We start from the raw sequence: 20,279 nt of genomic DNA, 5'->3' as shown, positions 1-20,279 counted from the left end.
CCTTTTGGGATATCTTTCTTAAGAACACTGTGTGTAAGATCCTAAGAAGAAGAAATTAAAGGACAAAGAAGTTTACAAAAATGTTCAAGAGTCCACAATAATTAAATGTCAAAGCCGAGATTTACAGTGAGGCAGTCTAACTCCAGGGTCTGTTAGTGTTGCCCTATTACAGATGAGGAAAAGGACTCAGAAAGTCAACATTGCTTGCCCGTAGTTACAAGTTGCAGGGCCAAGATTTGAACATAGGAGACTGTCCCCAATGTCCATGTCCTTTCTTAATCTTGAAGGATGGATAAGTCAGAAGAGGCAAAGATGAGAAGGGAAGTCAGTTCAGGCAGTAAGAATAGAGAAGTACCTACACATATCAAAATCTGGGCAGCTTCCATTTCTGGGCTTGACCATACTTTGATTCTTTTCACTATTATGAGAGGGAAAGTTTAGCACCACAAATCAAAGAGTTTCTCCACTGAACGTAATGTCTAAACACTACTTCAAATCCACTCCTAAATTGGAGCTTTGTGTTTCTGGACACTCTTGAGCCAAGTGGGGGCTGAGCAACAGTACCAAAGAGACAAACAGAAGGGGGTGCCCAGGGCCTATGGCTGAGCCTCCATGAGGGCTATCTAGGTCTTTTGCTCTGGGAGCTAGAAGGGTTCCCTAATTCTGAATGTTGTCTTTTTTTGGGACCCCTATGGCAGAGGTTGAGGCCACTTATAGGCTTCTTGAGGCTTAATCCCATTAGTCTTTGCAGGAAAAATTGTTCTCACCTAGGTACTCTTAGATCTTAAACAAAAGGAGAAGTTACTCCTAGAAGGATTATCAGTAGGATGAAGCAAGTTTTCCAAACAAGGCTTGGAATATGTTTACATTATTCATTGCCCTTTATGCAAACATTTAGATAAGTTTCCAGAAAAGAATGCAGTGGCCTTTTTGAATTGCTTTCTTAAAAACTCTATGTTCTAAGATCCTAAGAAAGGAATTCCTAAAAGTCACTTCATTTCTTTTTCTTTAAAGAGAGATATAATTCACATACCATACAATTCATCCTTTTAAAGTGTACAGTTCAGCCCTGGTTGGTGTGACTCTGTTGGTTGGATCTCTGTCCTGTGTACTGAAAGGTCGGGGGTTCAATTCCCAGTCAAAGCACATAACTGGGTTGCAGGTTTGATCCCAAATTGGTGTGTGTGCTTGGGGCATGTACAGGAGGCAACCAATCAATGTTTCTATCTCACATCGATGTTTCTCTCTCTCTCCCTCCCTCCCTCCTTTCTACTCTCTCTAAAAAAAAAAAAAAAGTAATGGAAAAAATATCCTTGAGTGAGGATTAACAAAACAAAACAAAACCAAAAAAAAGTAGCAGCTGCCCTGACCAGTGTGGTTCAGTTGGTTGGGCCTTATCTGATGCACCAAGGGGTTGCTGGTTTGATTCTGGTCAGGGCACATGCCCGGGCTGTGGGCTTGATCCCTGGTTCAAGGAGTGCAGGAGGCACCCGATTGATGTTCCACTGTCACATCAATGTTTCTCTCTCCCTCTCCCTTCCCCTCTCTCTCTCAAAATCTATTTTAAAAATCTGTTTTTTAAAAAAAAATTTTAACATTATAATACAGATCAGCGCATCTGGTTCATTTCAGCTCCTTCACGGTCAAACCTGGGGGCAGAGACTGCTTCAGCTTCTCGGTCTTCTCTTTGTCCGTGATGACCAAGGTATAGAGGTATGTGCTGCACCGGACTCTAAACTTCACGTAATCCTTCTTTTTCTTGATCTTGACAGACTTGGCATCCTTCCGCCTGGCTGTGAGCAGAAAGTCCTTGATTTCCTCAACTTTGCCAGGCGTGGCTATGAGGCAAGGAGAGCGTGCGGCTGGCACAGCTGCGGCAAGAAGCAGCGAAGAAGAAAAAGCATTTTAAAAATCTTTTTGAAATTTTTTTTTTCCTTTATTGATTTTAGAGAGAGAGGAAGGGAGTGAGAGAGAGAGATAGAAACATCGATGAGAGAGAACATCGATTGGCCACCTCCTGCATGCGCCGCACTGGGGATCGGACCCACAACCCGGGCATGTGCCCTGACCGGGAATTGAACCGGTGACCTCCTGATCGATAACACTCAATCACTGAGCCACACTGGCCAGGCCAATTTAAAAATCTTAAAAAAAAAACACGAGCAGCAGATCTGAATAGACACTTCCCTAAGGAAGACATACAGATAACCAAAGGTACAGAAAAGAGGCTCAACGTCACTAATCATCAGGGAAATGCAAAGCAAAACCATAGTGAGAGGTCACCTCTCACCTGTTAAAGTGGTTATTATAAAAAAGAAACAAGAGTTAATGGAGTACTATGCAGCTGTAAGAAAGAAAGATCTCTTATCCTTTGAGACGACATGGAGGGACCTGAAGAGTATTATCCTAAGGGAAACAAGCCAAGCAGAGAATTACAAATATCACATGATCTCACTTACTAGTGGAATATAATGAACATAACAGTCTGAGGAACAGGTTGACCCAGAGACATGGAAGTGGGGTACAGACTGACAATCCTCACAAAAGGCAGTGGAGGGGAGGGAAGAGATAAACCACAGAACTTATATGCTTGTACGCATAACCAATGGACATGGACAACAAAGCTGGGGACGGGAGGTAGATGGGGAGGAGGGTGTCAATGGGGAAAAAAGGAGAAACATCTGTAACAAAAATAACTTTTTAAAAAAAGAAAGAAACAAGTGTTGGTGAGGATGAACAGAAAAGGGAACAGTTGTGCACCATTGGTGGGAATGTAAATTGGTGCAGCCTCCATGGAAAACAGTATGAAGATTCTTTTAAAAATCAAAAATAGAACTATCATGTGACCCAGCAATTCCACTTCTGAATATTTATCCAAAGAGAACAAAAACACTAACTCAAAAAGATATCTGCATCTCCATGTTCATTGCAGCATTATTTACAATTGCAAAGATATGGAAACAATATCCATGTCCATGGATGAATGAATGGATGAAGACAATGTGACATATATATGAATATTATTCACCCATAAAAAAGAATGAAATCTTGCATTCAAGGTCCAACATGGTAGACCTTGGGGTCATTATGCTAAGTGAAACATGTCAGACTGAGAAGGACAAATACAATATAGTCTCACTTATATAAGGAATCTGAAAAAAAAATGGAGCTCATAGATACAGAGAACAGATTGGTAGTTGCAGAGGTGGGGTGTAGGGAATAGGTGAAATGAGTGTAGGGGGTCAAAAAAGAAAAACAAATCTGGCAGAGCACATTTGTAACATAGTTTAGAAAGCAATTTATAGAAACTTAATAGCCCTGGCTGGGTAGCTCTGTTGGTTAGAGTGTTGTGGGTTTGATCCCCAGTCAGGGCACATACAAGACTAAGTGGAATAACAAATTGATCTTTCTCTCTCTTTCAACATCAATAAATAAAAATTTAAAAATTTGAGCCGGTTTGACTCAGAGGTTAAAGCTTCGGCCTGAGGACCTAAGGATCACAGGTTCAATTCCCAGTCAAGGGCACATACCTGGGTTGCAGGTTTGATCCCTGGCCCCCTATCGGGGTTGTATGGGAGGCAACCAGTCGATGTGTCTCTCTCACATCAGTGTTTCTTTCTCTCTCTCTCTCTCCCCTATTTCCTTTCCACTCTGTCTAAAAATCAATGGAAAAATATCCTCAGGTGAGGATTAACAAAAAAAAGAAAAGAAAAAGAAAAACCTGTTAATAGTCCCATATAACTTTTTTTTAAATGTTTTTTCTTTATTGATTTTAGAGAGAGAGGAAGGGAGAGGGAGAAATAGAAACACTGGTGAGAGAGAACATCTATTGGCCGCCTCCTGTATGACCCCCACTGGGGACTGGGCCCACAACCCGGGCATGTGCCCGACTGGGAATCGAACTGGTGACCTCCTGGTGCATGGGTTGACACTCAACTACTGAGCCACACTGGCGGGGCCCATATACCTTTATTTTTAAGCTGCAGTGCTTCACTCATTATTGCACATGAGATTGTACAATTCAATTACCAAATTGAAACTTTATCCAGAAGAACCCATCTGGTGTTGGGGATGGTGGTGATATTTGTCAGCATAGTGAATGTAATTGTCCATGTTAAAGTTAATTATCTGTTAGCTGACCAAAATAATAAAAGGATGGAGCTTAAAAAATTAATGCGGCCCAGCTGGTATGGATCAGTTGTTGAGCATAGACCCATGCACCAGGAGGTCTCCGGTTCAATTCCTGCTCAGGGTACATGCCCAGGTTGTGGGCCCAATCCCCAGTGTGGGGCATGCAGGAAGCGGCCAATTAATGTTCTCTCTCATCAATGTTTCTATTTCTCCCTCGCTCTCCCTTCCTCTCTCTCTAAAATCAATAAAGAAAAAATATTTTTAAAAAATTAATATGATATGATTAAGAGAAGACAAGGATTTCTCAACTCCTAAATTCAATCTTCAAAAGATGAAAATGTACTATATTAATGACAGTACACTGTGAGTAGAGAGAGTATCCAAAAATGGTTAGAAATTGCTAAGATTTTGTTTTTGGGGTTAATCACTTTTTTTGGAGACATCTTGAGTCATCAGCATTCTTTGCAGACCAGAACTGTAAACAATACTTTAGCTTTCAAAATATAGGAAAAAGTGGAAAAGCTTCACACACAAAAGAAAAGGGAGGGAACCCTAGCAAAGTAGTAGAATGTTTTATTTTTTATTCTGAAGGTAGAAGAAAAAAAATTTTTTTTTTATCCTCACCCGAGGACATTTTTCCATTTTTTGTTCAGATAGAGTGGGAGGGAGAGAGAGAGAGAGAAACATCAACGTGAAAGGGACACATGGATTGGCTGCCTCCCACGCGGCCTTGACCCAACCAGGGCCGGGGACAAACTGCAACCGACATACACACCCTTAGCGGGAACCGAACCCAGGTCTTTCTGGACTGCAGGCCGACACTCTAACCGTTGAGCCAAACCAACCAGGGCTGAAGGTAGAAATTCTTAACTAGAGAAACAAGTTACATGATGTATAGAGTCCAATAATTTTGAAAAATATCTTAAAATTCTCTTTTTCTATGATTCAAAAAAAAAAAAAACAAGACCACACAGCTTCACCTCATGTTATACAAAAGGTCTGTTCTTGAAAAAGCAAAAGTGTAATTTTTGAAAATTAAATATTTTTGATGTTTGAAAGTTCTTTGACTTAAAAGAAAAATCAGAATGGCTTTTTCAGCAGCTGTGAAGCTATGGAGATCCCGGCCAGGCGGAGTATGTCAGATCTCATTGTCCTCTCAGCGCTTCGACCCTCCTCAGAAGGCCCTCAGAAAAATTGGTTTCATCCTAAAAAAAACAAAACAAAAAAATCAGAATGATCTTTGAGTAGAATTCTTCTCCTAAGTAATAGACAGTAGGGTTCTTAGCCTGCTCCACTCTACCTAAAATGCAAATTAAGTCAGATCTTTTATTTCAAATACTTGTTGAAAGATTTGAGTTCTTGTTGCTTTTTCTGTATGCCCTGAATCCTCATGTAAAATAATGGAATATGACAAAAGAGGAGAGAAAATATATCTAAATAGAGCTTGAACAAAATATAGAGCTTTGAACAAAAGTTCAAAGCCACTATTAAAACAATAAAATTGCCTTTTTACTTTGCAAATAAATTATTCAATGAATATTTTTTTATGCCTGTTATGTGGCAGATACTGTGCTAGGTATAGAACGTAGATACACACAATGAGGGAAAATGGACACTTCATACAATGTTGGTGGGCATATAAATTAGCACAACATTTCTAGAGAGTAATTTGGAAATGGCTATTTAAAACTTTTGTTATAATAATTGCATATCTGAAAAGTAATCAGATATATTTTCAAAGATATAACTACTAGGATGTGCTTTATACTATTTTTCTTATTATTGTTTTGAAGAAAGAGAGAGAGAGAGAGAGAGATCTAGAAACATTGATGAGAGGGAACATCAATCGGCCGCCTCCTACATGCCTCCCCTTAGGGACTGGGCCCACAACCTGGGCATGTGCCCTGACCAGGAATCGAACTGGCGACCTCTGGGTACATGGGTTGACGCTCAACCACTGAGCCACACCAGCCAATCTATACTATTCTTTTTTAAATAACAAACCAAAACATAAAGTCAATTTTAAACAGTGGGGATTGGTTAAATATTATACAGTTATTAAAATTCATGCTGAAGAACAATAATATACCTAATAGTATAATATAAAATATTATCTTGATTATGTCAATAAAAATATTATATGAGGTATGTATGCTCAGGAAAATATTTAAAGGGATATGTGCCAAGATATGAACTGTGATTATCTCTAAGTAGTGGATTATAAGTGATTCATTTTATCAGAGCCTAGCATTGTACCTAACAGATATGGACAGTGTTAAAGAACATGTCTTTGTTGATTGCTTTGTTGATTGCTATTATAGGAGACTCTGATGGCTTTTTGCCCCACATCCATTTACCTTTCTCTTCCTCCTAGAATCTCCAACTTTATTCAGATGCAACACTCTTCTAAGAAGCCTTGTGGTTTGGGGAGGCTAGTCCCAACCCCTTTCTCAGCAATAATTCCCAATTGATCTAAGGCTTAGTCTCTAAACCAGCAATTTTCAATCTTTTTCATCTCATGGCACACATAAACGAATTACTAACATTCTGCAGCACACCAAAAATATATTCTTTGCCAATCTGACAAAAAAATATATAGGTATAATTTTAATTCATTCACACTGAATGGCTAGTGTTGTGTTGGTTGTTGTCACTTCTTTTATTTGACAATCTAAGGGGAAAGAGGTCAGTGCCCCTGACTAAAATGTCAGGTATTGCATGTTTTAAAAATTCTTGCAGCACAACAGCTGAAAATCACTACTCTAAGGTAATTGTAGTTATACCAGTCCCCTTTAAAAGTAGGTATGTGGCCCTGGCCAGTTTGGCTCAGTGGTTAGAGTGTTGGCCTGCTGTCCAGAGAGATCCCAGTTCGGTTCCCGCTAAGGGCACGAACCTCGGTTGCAGTTTGGCCCCAGACCTGGCTGGGTCATGTGGGTGGCAGCCACTTGATGTGTACCTTTCACGTTGATGTTCCTCTCTCTCCCCCCCTCTCTCTCCTTCCCACTCTATCTGAACAAAAAATGGGAAAATGTCCTTGGGTGAGGAAAAAAAAAAAAAGTTGTCTAAAACAGAACAGGGTCTCCAAGAATTTGAGGAAGTGAAGAATTTATAAAAATATGTTTTTGTGAAAACTTTGATCAGAACATGATAAAAGAATTTGTTTTCTTCTTCATCTAATTAAATAACTACTATTTCATATTTTTAAGTATTTCTTTTAGATAAATTTTTGTTTGACAAAAAGATTCAAGGCAAATATAATTTTTTATTTCCAAAATTTAAAAGTAACTCACTAATCATTCTCTAAAATTTTACTCTTTTCTAAATCTTCCAATACATTTTTTTTTTTTGAAGTACACTGTTGGGAGACTTCACAATTATAACATTTTACTTTCATGTAGCTAAATCTTTGAAGTAATCAGATTATAATTCAACTTAATTTGCTCATGACATTTATATAAAAGTAGATAATTTTATAGAAATCTATCTTGTTTAAAACAAGATGAGCCCTGGCCAGTTTGGCTCAGCAGTTAGAGCGTCGGCATGCAGTCCAGAGAGACCTGGGTTGGGTTCCTGCTAAGGGCATGTACCTTGGTTAAAGTTTGTCCCTGGCCCTGGTTGGTCGTGTGGGTGGCAGCCACTTGATGTGTGCCTTTCATATCGATGTTTCTCTCTCTCTCTCTCTTTCTCTCTCCCTCCCACTCTATCTGAACAAGAAATAGAAAAATGTCCTTGGGTAAGGATAAAAAAAATTTTTTTTTAAATAAAAAACAAGATGAAAAATTAATTATTTGGTTAAAAGTATTAGAGGAGTGATTCAGCTTTAATATCTTCTTGATTTATTTTATTTTATTTTATTCTTTATTGATTGATTTTATTTACTTTTATTTATTTATTTATTTTTTTATCCTTACCCGAGGACATTCTTGCGTTCATCTTCAGACAGAGTGGGAAGGAGAGAGAGGGAGTAAGAGAGAGAGAGAGAGAAACATTGATGTGAGAGAGACACATTGACGGGTCGCCACCCGCACGACCTCAACCAGGACCGGGAATGAACCACAACCGAGGCACATGCCCTCAGCGGGAACCGAACCCGGGACTCACTGGTCCAAAGACCGATGGTCTAACTGCTGAGCAAACTGGCCAGGGCTGACTTTATTTTTTTAATAAAGGGAAAGAGAGAGAGAAACATCTATGTGAGAGAGGCACATCGACTGGTTGCCTCCCACATGACCCCGACCAGGGCCAGGGACTGAACCACAACATATTGATTCTAGAGAGACACAAAGGGAAAGGGAGAGAGATAGAAATACCGATGAGAAAGAATATCCATTGGTCGCCTCCTGCATATCCCCCACTGGGGATTTTGCCCACAACCTGGGCATGTGCCTTGACTGGGAATCAAACCGGCAACCTCTTGGTGCATGGGTTGACGCTCAACCACCGAGCCACACCGGCCGGACTTGATTTATTTTACAAGTAATAGAAAAATCTGTTATGTGAGCTTATCTTAATTTCTTTTCTTTTGATATCCCTTAATTTCTCTAACTGGCTTTTTTATAGCTGTTAGTATTCGTTACTGATAATTACTTTTTATCATTCACAGGTGAGACCTTTGCTCAGAAAGGAAGGCTTGGGTATTAGTGAACAACTTAATTATTTCAAGGTTGGGTTCTCTACTTGTATGAGTTTTTAGCTACTGATTTTATTTATTTTTTATCCTCATCTGAGGACATTTTTCCATTTTTTGTTCAGATAGAGTGGGAGGGAAAGAGAGGAAGAGAGAGAAAGAGAGAGAGCGAAACATAGACATGAAAGGGACATATCGAGTGGCTGCCACCCACACAACCCAACCAGTGCTGGGGACAAACTGCAACCGAGGTATGCGCCGTTAGTGGGAACTGAACCTCGGTCTCTCTGGACCGCAGGCCAATGCTCTAACCACTGAACCAAACTGGCCAGTGCTTAGCTACTGATTTTAACTATAGTGATTACTATATGTCTTTTTTGATCGTTTTCGTTGGCTACTCATCTTTTAAATCCTACCTTTTTTTCATAACTAGTGATTTTTAAGTTTAGCATTTGAGAATTTCAATGTTTCTGGACATGGCTTAAATATTGAAATTTAAAGCCCTTGGTTAATGATCAGAGGCCTCTGTAGTGGTCCTATATGACAATTCCTGACATTTGTCCACAAGGACACACCTGACCCTATCAGTTGTACACATTAATTGTAGCTCCACTCTTCCATCTAGGAAGTGGAGCTTTATAGGCATTACCCTCAATCCACAAACATTAAGAAACATTGGCATTTTTTTAAATAAGCAACAAATTACTGAAACATTTCTCCGACATCTCATCATACTACACTGACACTGAATGATGTCTCATGACTCCCAATGAAAAACACTACTCTAGTACTTATTACAATGCACTGGGTAACAAGAAACAAAAGACAAAAATAACATCATCCCCCTCATATTGGAAAATAACCCTTGCTAGGCAATAACTTAACCTCTCTATGCCTGTTCTTTTTTTTTTTTTATCCTCACCCGAGGACATTTTTCCATTTTTTATTCAGGTAGAGTGGTGGGGGGGGAGAGAGGAACAGAGAGAGAGAGAGAAACATCGATGCAAAAGGGACACATCGAGTGGCTGCCACCCGCACAACCGACCAGGGCCGGGGACAAACTGCAACCGAGGTACGTGCCCTTAGCGGGAACCGAACCCGGGTCTCTCAGGACCGCAGGCCGACGCTCTAACCGCTGAGCCAAACCGGCCAGGGCATATGCCTGTTCTTTTTACATACAAAATGAAAGCTACAAATTCTCATAAAAATATTAGTAAGTTTCATATTATTGTTTTGAGAGCTTCCATGCAATAAGATAGAACAATGGGCATGGCAAAACAGGGAGAGAATCAAAAGTGGAAGGCCTGGAATCATTAGCTGAGGAGCTGGAGACTTGTAAAGATTATTGAACAGGGTAATAGTGTAATTATCGCCCTGGCCAGTTTGGCTCCGCGGTTAGAGCGTCGGCCTGCAGTCCGGAGAGACCCGGGTTCAGTTCCCGCTAAGGGCATGTACCTCGGTTGCGGTTTGTCCCCAGCCCTGGTCGGTCGTGCAGGTGGCAGCCACTCGATGTGTCCCTTCACATCGATGTTTCTCTCTCTCTCTCTCCCTCCCACTCTATCTGTACAAAAAAAAAAAAAAGGAAAAATATCCTCGGGTGAGGATAAAAAAAAAAAAAAAAAAAAAAAAAAAAAAAGCAAGCCCTGGCTGGTTTGGCTCAGCGGTTAGAGCGTCGACCTGCGGTCCTGAGAGACCCGGGTTCGGTTCCCGCTAAGGGCACGTACCTCGGTTGCAGTTTGTCCCCGGCCCTGGTTGGGTCGTGTGGGTGGCAGCCACTCCATGTGTCCCTTTCACGTCGATGTTTCTCTCTCTCTCTCCCTCCCACACTCTATCTGAACAAAAAATAGAAAAAATGTCCTCGGGTGAGGATAAAAAAAAAAAAAAATAGTGTAATTATCAATAGTATCTGTATCTTAGGAGGAAAATTGGCAGCAGTGTGTAAAATGGAGGAAAGAGATACAGAAATAACAAAAGTTAAGAGAATATTGCCAGAAGAGATATGCTGAAGGTAACTGCTGGATGCTGTGGGGAGGAATGGGACCAGTTTAAGAAGTAACAGCAGATAATCAGTTACAGAAGCAATAGGACTTGGTTACTAGATGTTGTAGTGAAGGAGAGGCAGTATTTGAATAGGATTTTGGGGTTTCTGGCTTTAACCTCTAAAGATGCCATTCACTGAATGGAAGCACGGGATTGCTTGTGTGTGTATAGGTAAAGTGGTCCGATGGTAAGGAATGATTTTGCTTTGTTGTTTTTTTTTTTAATCCTCACCGGAGGACATTTTTTTGCCCTTATCTTCAGATAGTAGAGAGAGGGATGAAGAGAGACACACACATGGACTGGTTGCCACCCACATGACCTCAAACGGTGGGGGCGGGGGGAGCAAACCGCAAGGGAGGTACGTGCCCTTAGCGGGAACCTGACCAGAGCCTCTTTGGTCCCCGGGCCGACGCTCTAACCACTGAGCAACCGGCCAGGGCTTGCCTTGTGTTTTGAAGCGCCTGTGGACACCGTGTGGTGCTACACAGCTGAACAGTTGAAGTAGATGTGAGATCACTTCTTGGTATAAAGGAAGGAATACTCTTGTAATGCTAACAACTCATTTTTATAGTGCTCAACCACAGTGCCCCAAACTCGCAGGTAGTTACTTATTACCTCGCCAGCAGTAAAAACGTGATTACAGCCCGACTGCTGTGTTAAGGTTTTGGGTTCCCATAACTTCCCCGGCAAAATATTAATTGTGATTAATTATCCTGTGGCACAATACAAAGATTAGATGATTTATTGTGGCTTCCGGAGGGCGCTTACTTGGTTTTTCTTTGCAGCCTTCAGGGAAAGGGAACTGGACAGCTCCCCAAGGGGCCTCAAGTCCTTCCCGGGCCAGAGCCGTCCAACTGCTAGCTGTCCTCAGCCAAATGGGTCTGGGCCTTTGGATCCTCCGACTTGGGTGCTTCGACCTTGCGTAGAAGGACCTGCCTTTCTTCTTTCTAGCTCACCGCCCCCTACCCCCTGCGCTGAGGTGGGGCGGGGCTACTCGAGGCCCCGCCCCCGCCGGCTGCCCTGGGCTCCCTCTAGCCCCGCGGTGCGGTGCGCGCCTGCGCTGGCCCTCGCCTCGGTGCAGCCATGATGGTGGGTGTTCTCAAGCGGCGCTGAGTCTCGGGCGCGCGGTGGGGGCCGTGGGCGCGGGGCGGCCGTGGGGGCCTCACCGGCCTGGCACTAATGTCTCCCTTTGTGTCTCCCTCATTCCGTCCTCTTCCCCGGCGCGCTGGGCCCCTCGGACCCTGCAGGAAGGCCTGGACGACGGCCCCGACTTCCTCTCGGAGGAGGACCGCGGAGTAAGTTCTGCCTCCGTCTCGTTCGCGGGACCCTCCCTCCCCCGCCTCAGCCCCGGGGTGTGGTGCGCGGAAGGGTCCTCGGTCGCGCGGCCCCCTTTCCCCGCCGGCCGCCTTTCGGTTTCCTCGCCTCACCGCGCCCCGCCCTTCTGCAGCCCTTCCTTATTCAGGGACGCTCGGTTCTGATTTCCCGGGAACCCGCAGCCACTTTCTTGTCGCCCGCCCCGCCTCTGGCCCGGCCGTGGACCTCCTTCCCCTCCCGGGTCGGAGTGCAGGCGGGGAAGTAGCGGCCGGAGCCGGACTCCCCCCTTGGCTACTTTAGGGCAATGAAAACTCCTCAGACCTTGGCGTCACCCTCAATTTCCCCTGGGGACCTCTCAGATGCGCGTCTGCCCACCCCTCTTAATGTGTAAAACAGATAATAGTACAGGCTTGTTCTAAGTCATTCTTAACTCTTCTTCAGTAACCTACCAGATTTTGCAAAGTGTTTGTAGCTCGCGGTACCTCTACTTTTCTTAATGTCTAAAAAAAAAAAATACATCTTTTGCAGAGTTACCTTGTTGGTGTTTTGGGTAGAATTGCATCCCACTTCAGAAAGGAGCTTCAGAGTTCCGATTTCTCCCTCCCACCCTCTCCCTCCATTTGCCTTGGCTGAAGGGTGGTAATCTTTATAGTGCCGTGTACAAGTGAGCACTTGAAAAATATTGATATGTGATAATTGCAGCTCAGGAAGGTTTCATGGTTCCCTCACATTTAACAGCCTGCACTTTAGTTTTCCATTTTGCATTTACTTATTCATCTTAGGTAATGTGAGAGACACATCTATGAGTCGATTTTTGGCAGGAGATAAAATACTCTTTTAGGATTTTTTTTTTTTTTAATAAAAGATAAGTTAGTATTCGTTGATGATCTTTATAAAGCTTTCAAATGATAAGACAGATGCAGAAGGTGCTGCATACTTTTATTTGATAAATGATTAATTAATTTCTCAGTTTACACAAAAGCATCATTTAAAACTTTTAGTGCAAAAGCATCATGTAGGATTTCTAGTTATCTAAAAATTGTAGTTTCTGTTTAATTTTAAAGCGCGCGCGTGCGTGTGTGTGTGTGTATGTATGTGTATCATTTGGGGTAAGACAGTGGAGTTAGATGACCACTTAGAAATTATAGTTTGAATTTTAAATACGTAGGGGAAACCAGTGGAGTTCAATGAAATGAATTGTTGTAACACAAACAGTTATCTAAATATAAGGCATATGGCCTCTTCTGTATTTAGATAACAACTGCGGATTATTTTTGTAGTCTACCAGGAAGAGCAAACAGGATTTTCGTCCTTGTAAAAATCTGACTAATGTTCAGTGAAAGTATTGATTTTTTTAGTACTTATGTTGATGTAGAGTATTTTCCAGTGAATATTTGTGTTTCTGGCTTTATGCCTTTGGTAAGATTTGCTTGTGGAACTGGAACCACTTGAGTAATGTGTCCAAAATTTTTTTTCATGTATTATAAAATTAAACGGAGAGTACAAAGAACATGCCTGACCAACAGGCTCGTATAGAATCTTATAGATGAAAATTGTAAGATAAAAATGGAAAAACATTACCATGAATTAGGAAGCATTTACATTTTTTTTCTTTATTGATTTTAGAGAGAGGAAGGGAGAGGAAGAGAGAGATAGAAACATCCATGAGAGAGAATATCGGTTGGCCACCTCCTGCATGCCCCCCACTGGGGATTGGGCCCACAACCTGGGCATGTGCCCTGACTAGGAATCGAACCAGTGACCTTTTGGTGCATGGGTTGATGATCAACCACTGAGCCACATTGGCTGTGCCTAGAAAGCACTTAGAATGCCATGATGAATATGGATATATGTCTAATTGCTCCTTATTTTTATCCTGTGGAACTGGGTGAATCATAATAATAATTACAGCTGGGTACTGTGTTAAACACTGTGTAAGCATTGTTTCATTGACTTGTGAAGCTTTTAGTATTCTTCTTTTCTGGATGAGAAATCTGAACCTTAAAGAAAGGTCACATGGTCAGTGTAGGAGTTGGGAAAGGTGAACTTCAAACCCAAGTTTCTGACATCAGAGCCAGTGCATGTATTTCTCAAAGTAGCCTTGAAACACTTGCATCAGTTTCCTGGAGTGTTTTAAAAACAAGTTTCTGGGTCTGTGCCCTCATAAGTATATTAGTCTCTTGAGGAGGGAGAAAGACAAAAAAAAACCTCACCCGAGGACATTTTTCCATTTTTTGTTCAGGTAGAGTGGGAAGGAGAGAGAGAGAGAGAAACATCGATGTGAGAGGGACACATCGAGTGGCTGCTACCCGCACGACCAATCAGGGCCAGGGACAAACTGCAACTGAGGTACACACCCTTAGCGGGAATTGAACCCGGGTCTCTTTGGACCGCAGGCTGACGCTCTAACTGCTGAGCCAAACTGGCCAGGGCAGAAAACAACTTTTTAAACAAGAACCCAAAAAGATTCTGTTGTGCACTGAAGTTTGATTGTAGCTACACAAAGTTATCTTGCTATTTCCTCTTTTCAGGAATAGAACTATCTGGCCTTTTAATTTCCTTGTATTGTGCTTGTTCTGATAGAAATAGATTGCTATAAGTGGAACTTTTAGACATTGCACTTATAGTCTAGGTTACCTTGTTCAGCCTTTTAATAAAGAGTTTTAATAGAGAAAAGCATAAAGTGCGTATTTAATATGCATTGCAGAGGGGACATCACAGATTCAAAAATAGTAATGTAGCCCTGGCCGGTTTGGCTCAGCGGTTAGAGCATCGGCCTGCGGTCCAGAGAGACCCAGGTTTGGTTCCCGCTAAGGGCATGAACCTCGGTTGCAGTTTGTCCCCGGCCCTGGTTGGGTTGTGCGGGTGGCAACCACTTGATGTGTCCCTTTCACCTCGATGTTTCTCTCTCTCTTTCCCCCTCCCACTCTATCTGAACAAAATATCGAAAAATGTCCTTGGGTGAGGATTAAAAAAAAAAAATAGTAATGTAAGCATTTCATACAGAGCAGCAAATAAGCAAAATTAAAGTCTATGTTTAAATTTTTAAGCAGTCTTAAATTTTCATCATGGTATTTGGGATAGAAGAGAGTCTTACAGCCTAAAGAAAATACTGTCCTGTGAGAAACTCCAAAAGCAGACTTTAAGAATACACAGTGTTAAAAATGAATGACCACTTTAATCTCTTCAGCCACACCTCTACATAATAGGGGATTTTCCCCCCTACAAATTAATCACAGTAACACTATTTAGTAAACAAATGAGCCAGACACATTTGCTCTGATGTGCTTGTTAAATAAGAGCAGTGGGTGCCAGTGTTATGGCATAGTTCTCTCAGCATTTGATTTGAATTTAAATAATATATTTATTGTTTCAAAATTACATCTGGTGGAATAGCTATACCTTCCCTGGACTCCTAGCCTTATTCCTCCCTCTGTATTCCTTGTCTTCATAATGTCATCATTTTCCAGTCATGCAGGCAAGAAACCTGAATCAGATTCTCCATACTCATGGAAGCGAATTAATTTCACCTCAGAAATGTTGTGTATGCTATTTTTCATTTGCATGGCCCCAGTTCAGGTCCCTGCTGTTTCTTGCCTTGATTGTAGGAGTATCTGTCATTGGTCTATCTCCAGTCTTACTACTTTTCTATCCATCCTTCGCATTACTTCGAGTTACCTAACTAAAATAATTAAATCATATAGTACCACTAGCCAAAAAAACTTATTTGGACCCAATTCTTTTTGCAACATGGTCCAAACCTTAGGCTAGCATTAAACACCATTCATAACCCTTTCAGGCTGGCTTCATTTCTCAATATGTCCCCCCAGACACACACTCTAGGCACGCTCTGTCTACTTGTCACTGCCCAAGCACCTCTGTCTGCACTTTATTTTTATTTTTGTCTATACTTTTTAAAAATTTGTTTTTTATATATTGACTATATTCTTTAATTGATTTTAGAGAAAAGAAGAGAGAGGGAGAGAAACACTAATTTTTGTTGTTCCACTTATTTATGTACTCATTGTGATTCTTTTTTTTTTATCCTCACCTGAGGATACTTTTCCATTTTTTGTTCAGATAAGAGCGGGAGGGAGAGAGAGAGAAACATCAACGTGAAAGGGACACATCGAGTGGTTGCCACCCGCATGACCCAACCAGGGCCGGGGACAAACTGCAGCCAAGGTGCGTGCCCTTAGCAGGAACTGAACCCGGGTCTGTCTGGACCGCAGGCCGATGTTCTGGCCAGTTTGGCTCAGCGGTTAGAGCATCGGCCTGCGGACCAAAGAGTCCCAGGTTCAGTTCCCGCTAGGGGCACACACACACACACAAATAAAATAAAAAATTAAATAAATAAAATAAAACATGACATAGATTGTGTTGGCAGAGGATAAGAAGATGATTGTTGGCAGAGGAAAAAGAGAAAGTTTTTGCTCTGAGACCATCACAGTGTAATGAGGGACTTATAAAGTGCAACAGGAGTACAAAGAAGAGAGTGCTTAACTTGGTTGGAGGGGGAGTAGTGAAGACGTAATGATAACTACACACTATATAACATTTACTGCATGCCAGGGACTTTCCATATATTAATTCAATTCTCATCCCTGTGAAGTAGCTGCTGCTTATTACTACTTTGGAAAGGAAAATGGGGGTTCACAGAGATTAACTTGCCCAACGTCACATAGCCAGTATAGGCTGAGTTCAAACTCTGGCAGTCTAACTTTTAAGTCCTGGATTCTTAACCTCTATGTTATCCAAGGAGCTAAGCCTTAAATGTTGATCAGAAATTTTGTGGGAATGCTATGTAGATAATTTGGTTCCACATAGAGCAAGGTACTATAGATAGAGTGTAAAGTGCATAATGATAAAGGTTCCAGGCTTTGGGAAGTCCTAAAGGATTTTAAAGTGGGAAAGACCTATGCCCTGGAAAAATTAGCATTGCAGATTATTCTGATGGTGGGGGTGGGGGTGGCAGATTGATTCTTCAGTAAACGGAGAAACCAGTCAATAGATTATTCAAGTAGTCAAAATGAGATGGAACTAAGGTAGTGGAAGAGGGGATAGAGGGGACAGAAGAAAGAGATATTTAAAAGATAGAATTGGCAAGACGAGATATTTAAAAGATAGAATTGGCAAGACATCATGACTAAGTGAATATGTAGGCTGGGCAGAGGAGGAGAAAATGAGGAATATAGAAGAGCAGAGTTAGAAGGTAAATAATAAGTTTAGTTTCAGATATGTTGGCTTTCAAGTGCCTATGAAGCATCTGATCCCATCCCTGCTTAAACTAGAATGTCAGATCTATATGGGTGAGGATTGTCTTTTCATTGCTCTATCCCTAGCACCTAGGACAGTGGCTGGCACATTGAAGGCATTCCATTGTTTAATAAGTGAATACATTCAGGTGGATATGTCTCATTGGTAACTTGAAATTACTATTGGGAACTTAGAATAAAAGGCCTGAGTTGAAGATAAAAATTAAGGAGTTATTAGCCAAGAATGGCTGAGATTGCCAAGGTTAGATAGTACCCAGGGGGAACCAACATTTAAGGCCCTAGAGGAAGAAATGGACTAATTGGCAGAGCTGAAGGGAGTAGGAACAGAATGAGAGGGGCCCCCAGAAGTTAAGCGAGTTGTAAAGTGGCCAGAATTACCACCAAAACGAAATACTGCAGAGAGGTCAAGAAGACTGAAAAATACTGGATTTGGAAATTAGGTAGTATGTGAAGAAGGTTTTGTGAGACCAAGGCTACCTTGACTAGAAGAGCAGTGTATGAGCAGGTCCTGGAAGAGACAGGAAGATTAAATGCTCAGGTGGACAGACATTTCAGCCCTCCACAGGATACCACTTCTGAGAATGTGGAGAAGATGGTGAGGCTAGATTTATTTCCTGAAAGGTTTATTGATGTGACTGAGGGGAAAATAGGTGCCAGTGTTTATTTCTTTAGGATATGGGAGGAGTCATTTGTTGAGAGTCGGGGTGGAAATATGGTAAAGGGTTGAGGTAGTAAAAGATTGGAGTAGTTGCTAAATGAAATCAGAAGGGAACTAAGCAGATCTGCTTTGGATTGTTGAATGGTTTGAAGAGCCTAATGCAATTTGGAGACCATTAATTTGTAGTGGATCACTATAAACAATTATGACATTTATCTGGCCACATTTAGCAACTCGAAAAGAAAAGAAAAGGTTGCCCTGGCTCAGTGGTTGAGCATTGTCCCGTGCATTGAAAGGTCACTGATTTGATTCCCGGTTGGAGTGCATACCCAGGTTGCAGGTTTGGTCCCTGGTCAGGGTGTGTATGGGAGGCAACCGATAGATGGATAGATATTTGTCTCTCATCTCTCTCTCTCTTCCCCCCTTCCCATCCTGAGTGTGGGAATTTACAAGCGAAGTATGGCACAAGAGCAATGGGAGTTGACAAGACCAGTAATAAAGGTATTAGAAAAGTATTGGGGTGACATATCGGAGTGGATTGGAAAAGGAGGGAAGCAGCAAGGGAGCTTACAGACTGGAAATGTACGGAAAGGTCACAGGACCGGAGGGATTGATAAAATCAGATTGTACACATAGTAAAAGTGGTGAGGGAGTGTTTTATTACATAATATTGTATTTCTCACTAAAAATGTTCACCTTATATCTTCCACAAGGCCTAGGACAGTGGTTTGCATTTAAGTGTGGAAAAAGCTTTATTGAATAAATGCATATTAGTATATTGTCTGAAGAGTAAAGGGTTATAGTTGTACTACTATAATATAACTGATTTGGAGAGAACGCATAGTTAGACACCATTAACACTATCCTAGTAATATTTTATTGTACAGTCCGTGAGAGGAAATCTGGTTGCAAATACCTGTTATGACTTTTCTCTAGCCACCTTCAGCATCTCAAGATGCAAAAGAAAAGAAAGTTGATGGTTGAATTGATCCTAAATGTAGGACTTTGCAAGTCAGTTTTGGCAAAAGAGCAATGGGAGTTGACGCAACCAGCAAGAAAGATGTTGGAGTGACCTATCATGTGACTCTAGTAATGTTTTTTTGTATCTGGTATGGTATGGTATGGTATATGAGAGGAAATCTGGTTGCAAATGCCAGTTTCCAGAAATATGTATGTATAATCAACCATTGATTTGACTGCTAGGTATACAGGACATAGAGTAGTAATGGAAATGATGTATTATAGGACTTCCAAAATCATAACTGGGATAGGAGTTAAATATATTTAAAATTTGACTTGAATTAGTGAGCTTAACAGAATTTACTTGTCTGTCTGTCTCATGGGATTTTTTATTGATTGTACCATAATTACCTGAAAACGGTTTCTTAGCCCTGTTACAGTTACCACCTTTCTTTCTACTCTGCCTTTCCACAACAAATATTTGTTAAGGGCTAGCCCTAGAAATATAGCAATGACCAAAACAAACAAAAAAATCTTTGTCCTCATAGAATTGACATACTAGTCAGGGAAGACCATTAAAAAAACAATAAATAAAATATAGTAGATGGTAAACAAGTGCTATGGAAAAAAATGAGGGAGGGATAGGGATTATTGGGGTTGGGATTAGCTGTAGTTTTAGATAGGGTAACCAGGCAAGACCTTCATGGGGTGACATTTCATAAAGACTTGAAGGAAATGAGAGAGTGAGCCATGCAGATAGGTGTCTGGGGGCAGAATGTTCCAGGTAGAGGGAGCAGTAAGTGCAAAGACTCATGTGGTGGCATCATGTCTGTGTGTTCAAAGAACAACAAGGCCAAAATGGCAGGGCTGCAATGAGCCAGAGGAATAGTAGGTTAGTCAGGGACCATGTCAGATGCAGATTATATAGGGCCTGGCCAGCCACTGTAAGGACCTTGGCTTTTCTCCAAGTGGAACCTCTTAGGTTTGTTTGTTAATCCTCACCTGAGGATATTTTTCCATTGCTTTTTAGAGAGTGGGGGCGTGGGGGAGGAGAAACATCGATGTAAGAGAGACGTATCAATTTGTTGCCTCCCACAAGGCTTGGGATCAAACCTGCAACCCAGGTATGTACCCTTGACTGGGAATTGAACCCACCACCCTTTGGTCCATGGGTTAATGCTCTAACTGCTGACCCAAACCAGCCAGGGCAGAACCACTTAGATTTTGAGCAGAAGAATGATTTCTAGTTTAATTGGATTGTTCTAGTGGCTTT

The 20,279-nt window shown here is 41.6% G+C and overlaps 2 protein-coding genes across 2 annotated transcripts in view; one reads left to right on the top strand and one right to left on the bottom strand.

Annotated features, from left to right (window-relative positions):
• Positions 1-1,623: 1,623 nt before the first annotated feature.
• LOC118618147 (60S ribosomal protein L38-like) lies at positions 1,624-3,998 on the bottom strand. The gene is made up of 2 exons (XM_036244146.1): positions 3,968-3,998; positions 1,624-1,871 (listed from the first exon to the last, which is right to left on the bottom strand). Exons 1-2 carry the CDS (start codon positions 3,996-3,998, stop codon positions 1,624-1,626), a joined length of 279 nt encoding a protein of 92 aa, XP_036100039.1.
• A 7,857-nt stretch (positions 3,999-11,855) lies between these two features.
• The window catches only part of SNX6 (sorting nexin 6), a 65,630-nt gene continuing 57,206 nt past the window's right edge, over positions 11,856-20,279 (top strand). Inside the window, exons 1-2 of the mRNA XM_036281391.1 lie at positions 11,856-11,887; positions 12,046-12,093. Of these exons, the coding sequence (XP_036137284.1) occupies positions 11,882-11,887; positions 12,046-12,093 (54 nt within the window). The 5' untranslated portion in view covers positions 11,856-11,881. The remainder of the gene's footprint in view (positions 11,888-12,045; positions 12,094-20,279) is intronic.

Source organism: Molossus molossus, unplaced genomic scaffold (assembly GCF_014108415.1).
Source record: "Molossus molossus isolate mMolMol1 unplaced genomic scaffold, mMolMol1.p scaffold_m16_p_1, whole genome shotgun sequence".
Classification (NCBI taxonomy): domain Eukaryota; kingdom Metazoa; phylum Chordata; class Mammalia; order Chiroptera; family Molossidae; genus Molossus; species Molossus molossus.
The sequence above is the reverse complement of the archived record's forward strand: the minus strand, read 5'-3'. Positions and strand labels throughout refer to the sequence as shown.

Coding starts and splice junctions, on each gene's coding strand:
- LOC118618147 (XM_036244146.1), bottom strand. CDS start 3,998: ATGAGTGAAGCACTGCAGCTTAAAAATAAAG. Junction 1,872..3,967: donor ACTGCAGCTTAAAAATAAAG/GTATATGGGCCC, acceptor TTCTTGCCGCAG/CTGTGCCAGCCGCACGCTCT.